General features: G+C 47.1%; 1 protein-coding gene across 1 annotated transcript in view; it reads left to right on the plus strand.

The window, feature by feature from the left end:
* Window positions 1-8,581, plus strand: part of elp4 (elongator acetyltransferase complex subunit 4) — a gene marked incomplete at its 5' end in the record, with an annotated part of 79,061 nt that extends 70,480 nt beyond the window's left edge. Inside the window, one exon of the mRNA XM_083650538.1 lies at window positions 7,327-8,581. Within this exon, the coding sequence (XP_083506664.1) occupies window positions 7,327-7,458 (132 nt within the window). The 3' untranslated portion in view covers window positions 7,459-8,581. The remainder of the gene's footprint in view (window positions 1-7,326) is intronic.
* Between the last annotated feature and the right edge of the window lie 376 nt (window positions 8,582-8,957).

Genomic DNA, 8,957 nt, shown 5'->3' on the forward strand with positions numbered 1-8,957 from the left:
TCTGGGACATGTCTGCCAATTTCAGCCGGGAAACGTTCTCTTACCATTTTGACCCTTGGCCCTGCGCTACAAATGGGATTGGAAATGGACGACATTGACCTGGTGTCATGGACAGACGCAGACGTTAGTTTACAGTGGCTGCACCGCATCTTGGCTGCTCGGGGAAATGGAATTGGCAGAAAGTTTTGGCCCTAATGTGACCACTGTCCGTGAATACTGGACGTATAGCATATAGATCCATGCAAACTACAGCACTGTCTGTGAATACTGGACGTATAGCATATAGATCCATGCAAACTACAGCACTGTCTGTGGATACTGGACGTATAGCATATACAGTAGATCCATGCAAACTACAGCACTGTCTGTGGATACTGGATGTATAGCATATAGATCCATGCAAACTACAGCACTGTCTGTGGATACTGGACGTATAGCATATAGATCCATGCAAACTACAGCACTGTCTGTGAATACTGGACATATAGCATATAGATCCATGCAAACTACAGCACTGTCTGTGAATACTGGACGTATAGCATATAGATCCATGCAAACTACAGCACTGTCTGTGAATACTGGACATATAGCATATAGATCCATGCAAACTACAGCACTGTCTGTGAATACTGGACATATAGCATATAGATCCATGCAAACTACAGCACTGTCTGTGAATACTGGACATATAGCATATAGATCCATGCAAACTACAGCACTGTCTGTGAATACTGGACGTATAGCATATAGATCCATGCAAACTACAGCACTGTCTGTGAATACTGGACATATAGCATATAGATCCATGCAAACTACAGCACTGTCTGTGAATACTGGACATATAGCATATAGATCCATGCAAACTACAGCACTGTCTGTGAATACTGGACATATAGCATATAGATCCATGCAAACTACAGCACTGTCTGTGAATACTGGACATATAGCATATAGATCCATGCAAACTACAGCACTGTCTGTGAATACTGGACGTTTAGCATATAGATCCATGCAAACTACAGCACTGTCTGTGAATACTGGACGTATAGCATATAGATCCATGCAAACTACAGCACTGTCTGTGGATACTGGACGTATAGCATATAGATCCATGCAAACTACAGCACTGTCTGTGGATACTGGACGTATAGCATATAGATACATGCAAACTACAGCACTGTCTGTGAATACTGGACGTATAGCATATAGATCCATGCAAACTACAGCACTGTCTGTGAATACTGGACGTATAGCATATAGATCCATGCAAACTACAGCACTGTCTGTGAATACTGGACGTATAGCATATAGATCCATGCAAACTACAGCACTGTCTGTGAATACTGGACGTATAGCATATAGATCCATGCAAACTACAGCACTGTCTGTGGATACTGGACGTATAGCATATAGATCCATGCAAACTACAACACTGTCTGTGAATACTGGACATATAGCATATAGATCCATGCAAACTACAGCACTGTGTGTGAATACTGGACGTATAGCATATAGATCCATGCAAACTACAGCACTGTCTGTGAATACTGGACGTATAGCATATAGATCCATGCAAACTACAGCACTGTCTGTGAATACTGGACATATAGCATATAGATCCATGCAAACTACAGCACTGTCTGTGAATACTGGACGTATAGCATATAGATCCATGCAAACTACAGCACTGTCTGTGAATACTGGACATATAGCATATAGATCCATGCAAACTACAGCACTGTCTGTGAATACTGGACATATAGCATATAGATCCATGCAAACTACAGCACTGTCTGTGAATACTGGACATATAGCATATAGATCCATGCAAACTACAGCACTGTCTGTGAATACTGGACATATAGCATATAGATCCATGCAAACTACAGCACTGTCTGTGAATACTGGACGTATAGCATATAGATCCATGCAAAATACAGCACTGTGTGTGAATACTGGACGTATAGCATATAGATCCATGCAAACTACAGCACTGTCTCTGAATACTGGACGTATAGCATAATATAGATCCATGCAAACTACAGCACTGTCTGTGAATACTGGACGTATAGCATAATATAGATCCATGCAAACTACAGCATGGTGAAGGAAAAATGGCTTCTTGTGTTGTCTGGCATCAGTGGAATTAGCGGAATTGCTTATTCATGCTTCACAGCATATAGACAGATTGCTTGGTCATTGTTTCTCCTGCGGTTGTAATGATTTTAACTTCGTGACAGCCTACTACTAACTATGTTTTGTTTCTGTCATTTCGCCGACTTAGTAGAGCTTACATGTTGACAAAATCACAAGAACGAGTTGTGTTAAGCGGGTGTTTACGGTCAATATTGTGTCAGTCACTTCCACGAGCGTGTTCCAACATCGGCTAATCTGATTGGAACAGCCAGACCCACCGTCATGTGTTCCAACAGGGTGTTGGGTTTCCCAGAGTTCTAAGCTGTACAGTGACACGGGCCTTTTGAAAGTGTGGCTAAAAAACTCTATGGAAGAAATGACTCGTTAAATTAGCACCTAATACTCCAGTCATTAGCAAGCCGTTACCAGCAGTGGAATGCCTTTGATGGGGCTGCTTTGTGCGACTGGGCTCCTTTTAAGCCCGGTTGGGAAAATTAGTCTATTGGGATCTTGGAAAATGATGCACTATGTCTTACTCGAGACAAAAGCAGAACAAAAATGGTGCCTTTTCTCGACCTTGCTTCCCATCGACCACTGATGCGATATGTCCATGCAGCTACCGCTGTATGTGGAGATATGTGAGTGACCGCCGGTTACGGCCAGCGTCAAACACCGTGTCCCTTAAGCACCTGATCTTTGGGGTGTTTAGTAAAGCTGAAGGGAATTGTCCATTGTGGGCTGATATTAGTAACCCTCTTAGGCAAAGCCAGTCTGTGGGCCGGGCCTGAGGGGCTCATTTCAAGTGCTTAGTGCTCGTTTGGGGCTTTGTCACCCCTCCTCACCCTGTCGCCAGCGTGGCCCCCATCCCCTCACCCTGTCGCCAGCATGGCCCCCAGCCCCTCACCCTGTCGCCAGCATGGCCCCCAGCCTCCCTGGCTGTGGAGCGGCGCTGAACCACAGACCTTTACCCCTGCCTGCCACCCGAGAGGGGACACTCTGACATCACAGCTCCAACACACACACACACACACTCTCACACACACACACACACACTTACCCACACTCACACACACACACTCACACTCACACACACACACACACACACACACACTCACACACACACACACACACTCACTCACTCACACACACACACACACACACACACACACACACACACACACACACACACACACAGTCTCATGCTAACATTGTGGCACATACCCATTTTCAGAATCCCCCCATGTGCCACAGCCAATGGTCTTTTTTCCCGCCGTCCACTCCCACCCTACCCCACCCCTCCTGTTTTCTCTCTCTCTCTCTCTCTCTCTCTCTCTCCCTCCCCGCCCCCCCTGAAGGTTGCCAGGCAGCAGAGAAAGACTTCACACACACACACACACCCCACCATGCCTCTGAGGGCTTTCCGGATGTCCTTGTTTACATCATGGAGTGTGCAGGTCGTAGAGAAGCAGACTCAGAGAGCCTCCCTGGCTATGTCTGTCTAAAGTCCTACACTGACCTCCATTCACTTGGTGTCAGTGCTATATGTTCATGGCACAACCCTGCGGTTGGCCTATCCCTGCCGAATGTGCCGTGGTGCGCTGCAATCGTCGCTCTAAGCTTGACATTATATGTGGGTGTACATTTCGAATCAGGGTGAAATGAACTGAGTCTTGTACTTGGATGGTCTTCATTCACTTCAGTTGACTTGAGATCAGTGTAGGAATTTAGCCAGGGGCCAAGGACAAAAATGCCCCCAAGAAATCTCAGAATGCCCCTAAAAACCACGATCCAGGGGCAAAAATTGCCCCCAAGATTTCTATAAATGTCTTTTCATCCAATTCATTTAATTTCCATCTCTAACACACACTCAACACCTGCAAGCCGGTTGTCTGAAGAAGATGACGAAGAACACTTACACTACGCTTTAGCAACTTTATGCAGTAAATACTTTTTTAAGTGCCCCCAAAATTGTGTAAATGCCCCCATTTTTTAGACCGTGGGGGCAAAATCTGACCCCCAAATATTTTTTTAATTTCCTACACTGCTTGAGATTGACATCCGTTAATTGGACACGGGACACAGAAAAAATGGTGATGTCATCTTTTCTCATGTCTGCCATCGCTGAATGTGCTGGGATGGTTGCTGACAGTGTTACCGGGCTGTCATTTACCTCTGTGTGTGTGTGTCAAACCTATCGATTGCTTTCGTCTGCCCCTCCCTCCCAACTTTGATGTGTTGCTTATCGATTGTTCTGGTCTGCCCCTGAACTCGAAAGGTTGGGGGGAGCCGAGCTGCACTTCTGGATTGGTTTGACCTTCACTCTGCACATGCTCAGTGTGGTTCCCAGAGCCCAGAGCCAAGCTAGACGCAGGGGTAGCCAGGCCATGTGGGTGCGTGACAGCCAGACCATGGTGCGGTGCGAGGTCTTTCTTCTCTTTTTTTTTACTCGCCCACCGAGGCCGATGTATATGTGATTGATTTTCCCCCTCTCCCTCTCTCTACCGGCTTTCCGCTGCGCTGCACCGAGCAGCACCGAGCAGGCTTGATCAATGCATTGTTTCGCTTTCTCAATCACACTGGAGCGAGCCGCAGACACGAAAGGTTACACAGGTGAGCTCTGGCACAGGTGGTGGAAGCAGAGCGTCTGGACGCCCCCTCAAGGACAATATATGGAGACACTGCATGAAATAGGCCACGCCCATCACGGGGGAAAAGCTCCGTTCGTTTCCACACACCAGCGTCATTTTCCTTGAATTAAACGTAGCTAAAAGCTGTTGTGTGGTGGGGCTGCGCAGACAACAAATGTAAAAAATCGCCAGTTAAAGTTTTTTTGTACTCCCGAGGAAAACAAGGAAGCCATTGAGAATTGGTGAGAAGAAAAATGTGGATGTTGCTGTCAATGAAGTAAGTTGGAGTGTTCATCTTCCGTATATACGATCTTTTTGTGCAACACCCGACCATGCACGCGACATAGGAGAACGCCAGGATTGGACAGGAGTTTGTGTTTTCCCCCGTTTTGGGCGTGGTTTCTGAATGATGACGCGCTCCGCAGTGTCTCTATGGGTTTGCATGTTTGTATGAAATTTGGGATGTGAGAGAGACAGAGAGAGAGCCAGAGAAAAATGTGCATAGAGACTCAACTTAATTTGATTGTGTTTTTTTGTGTGTCGCAAGTTGGTTAGTTTAGGCCCAGCTACACATTATGTATCACCATATATTCTCCCAGTGGGAATCGTCTTGTCCCCTTTAAAGGCCTCTGTCACCTTACCTTACCATCCCACGTTAAATTATAGGCTTCACCTGCTCCCAGATAATCTGCAGGGCTGCATGACAGCTATTCCTCTTGTTTCCTCCTCTGGCCTGACAGAACGCCCGTCTGACACACACAAAGGACACATGTTCAGCAGACAACCCCTCTGACCTCTGACCTCTGAGCCACAGCAGCACACCAAGAGCAGGAGGTTTCATCTCAGCCACGGAGATCACTGAAGGGGAAACATTTTGCCATTTCAAATTCGGATATTTCGGACGTCATAAATACAAAAACAAACAAACAAACAAACAGTACGCTGCAAAAGTAGGAAGTAGTCTTGTCTACCCTAGAGGGGATGTTATGTAGTCCTTGTGAATTATCTCCTAATGACGCTGTTAAGCCCTGTGCCCAAACACCTAGTCATTAGGAAGGAGATAAGTATTTGTGGGAGTGGAGGGGCTCCACTCTTGCAACGGCTGGAGGGGGCGAGGACTTGGTGGGCGGGGGGGGGTTTAGAGGGTGTTGGGTGGGGTGGGAGTGGAGGTTTTGACCAGTGGGTTTCAGATGTCATGGCAGATTCTTTCAGGGGCAAATTACAGGGTTTAACTTTCCTTGTACGGGGGTGCCTGGCTGCAATCTGGTTCATTTCCCCGAGAGACACTCATTGTCGGGCGCACACTTGACTCTGGAGATACTTCACGCTCCTCTCACGCTCTCCACACCTCTTCAGGACTTTGTTCGTGGAGGGCCATCGGCGGCTGCCTTTCTCGCAGCGTAGCCCCTCCAAAGCTTTTCCAGCAGTTGAGCGCCTTGCGTTAGGGGGGCTTTACGTGAGTGGCCCTCATTAGAGCCCTTTGCGTCTTTGTGCTTGGAGTTGGCGCAGGGCGGCTCCACAGATCAGCTTTGCTAAGGAACAAGTTACTCAGCTTAAACGCTTGATTATAATGACTCTGGTATTAGCCCAACCTAATCATCTGGGTTACAAAGGGTTTTGCAATCTCTCCACAAATGCAAACACATCCAGAGCAGGTACATGCGCGTGCGCACTCATACACTCATACACACGCACAAACACACACTCATACACACGCACAGACACACACACTCATACACACGCACAGACACACACTCATACACACGCACAAACACACACTCATACACACGCACAAACACACATTCTCCTTCTCCTCCACAATTCAGTGGTTCTCAAAGTGGGTTCCGGAGACCCCCAGGCGGTCCTTGAGGGGGTTCCAGGAGGTCCCCAGCAAAAAGGGGGATATATATATATATATATATATATATATATATATATATTACAATAATTCCATCCATAAGTAACAAAATGACTGTTTTGATCATGGGGTTCATACACTTTCTGGAAGAAAAAAAATCTTAAAGCAAAATCTTTCCCTGGGACAAAATCGTATTAAATGGGGGGGTCCGTGGTCTAATTTGTGTCAGTGTAGGGGTCCTTGACGCAGAACCACAGCCATAACTTCTCAAAACACACCAGCGCACCCCTCCTGACACACACACACACACACACACACACACACACACACACACACACACACACACACACACACACACACAGCATATTCCCTGTGAGCTGTAACAGACCTAAAGCTCTCTGAGGCATTTAGCAGCACGCTAGCAGGTTTACTCCACACTGCCAGTGCTGAGGGGAGTGCTGAAGCATCTAATGCAATTTCAACCCAACATGGCTCTCTGTGAATGAACATCACTGAAGTGCATCATCCATGTTGATCTATGTGTTTTCTCTTTTTTACCCATACTTGCTGATCTAATACTCTGTCCCTCTCTCTCTCTCTCTCTCTCTCTCTCTCTCTCTCTCTCTCTCTCTCTCTCTCTCTCTCTCTCTCTCTGTTTCTCTCTCCCTCCCTCCCTCCCTCCCTCCCTCTCTCTGATGTCTGTAGAGACTGCATTTGCCTCCAGACTTGTCAGAGACAGTGAGTCGTGTGAGCAGGGGGGAGCTGGCGGCAGCAGCCGTCATGGCGGGTTCAGGCTGTGGCTCTGGTTCTTCCGGCAACAAACACCTGGACTTCTAGAGCTCCTACACAGTCGCCAGGAGCAACCAACACCTGGACTTCTAGAGCTCCTACACAGTCGCCAGGGGCAATCAACACCGGGAACTCCAGGGCGTTGTCCTCTTTACCGTGGCGACCAGGTTGTTCCCTCACCCACGTAGTGTCTACCATAATAACCCTGCCAGCCATTTGCACCAGCCAACTGTCCCAGCCAGGGGTGAAGATCTGAAGGTCCACAGTACCTCCCCTCCTAATGCACACATTTCATCATATATTTCTTTTGATTAAGTCCCGCCCCCCAATTGTGCTTTGCCAATTCCCCCTGCTGTCCCGGTCGTTGCTCCACCCCCTCCGGAGATCTGGGGAGAGTTGTGTAGACTAGCACATGCTTCCTCCGATACATGTGCAGTCGCCAGCCGCTTCTTTTCACCTGACAGCGAGGAGTTTCATTGGCAGGCACATCACGCTATTCCCCTCCAGTTCCCCTCCCCCTCCACACAGGCGCCCTGACCGACCAGAGGGAGCGCAAGTGCATCGATCAGGACTTATACCCCACCGGCTTCCCACCCGCAGAAACGGTCAATTGTGCCTGTATGGACGCCCGACCAAGCCGGAGGTAACACGGAGGGCTCGAACCTGTGACCCTCGTGTTGGTAGGCAGGGAATCTACCGCTGCTGCACTACCCAGACGCCCATTTCATCATATATTTTTCTTTTTTCTTTTTTTTTATCTACAATACATGTACTTTTTTCTTTTTTTACACTGACACATAATAAATGTGCATTCCAAGCTGTCATCAGAAGTTCATTTAACCTCATTTGCCAAGTTGTTATTTGCTGTTCCTCACTGGGAGCTGCGATGAATGTGAACTCAAGTGTGTCTTGATATGTGTCTGGTATATGGACTGCAGGGTGAGGAATATTGAACCCAGTCAAAACCCAATCAAAGATGGAGGATTATTTTAGATTTTTTGGTTGAGTCTTTGGTAACGTATAATCTTTATATCTTTTTCAAAGCATTACAAATTCTCAATCTTGGCTTACATTTGTGCAGCCTCACACTCAATTTGAATTGCATTCTTCCAAAGTGTCCATTGCACCATGTGGTATATTATGTTATTCTCCAGTATAATGGAATTAAACCTGCTTTTGTTAAGTTAAATAAAAGATTATCAATAACCAGTACATGTTAAATGGTCTTTTTTCCCCATTGTTTTTTGTATTACTTTGTTTACTGCATCTCAGCTCTGAAAGCGGAGCTGACTATGTGCAAGACTGTGGAGGTAGGTCGTGTGGTCATGATCTCTGCTGTGCCTTACTGGTTTCAGGTTGGAATATGCGAATATGTTGGCGGTGGCTGCATCATCTGACCCCCCAAGACCGCCGGTGAGTGAAGTCTACCTCCAGTGGGCTGCAGAGCAGGAATGTGGGCAGAGGGTAGAAGAGAGTGAAGTCTACCTCCAGTGGTCTGCAGAGCAGGAATGTGGGCAGAGGGTAGAAGAGAGTGAAGTCTACCTCCA

Source organism: Poromitra crassiceps, assembly GCF_964638095.1.
Source record: "Poromitra crassiceps genome assembly, chromosome: 14".
Taxonomy (NCBI): domain Eukaryota; kingdom Metazoa; phylum Chordata; class Actinopteri; order Beryciformes; family Melamphaidae; genus Poromitra; species Poromitra crassiceps.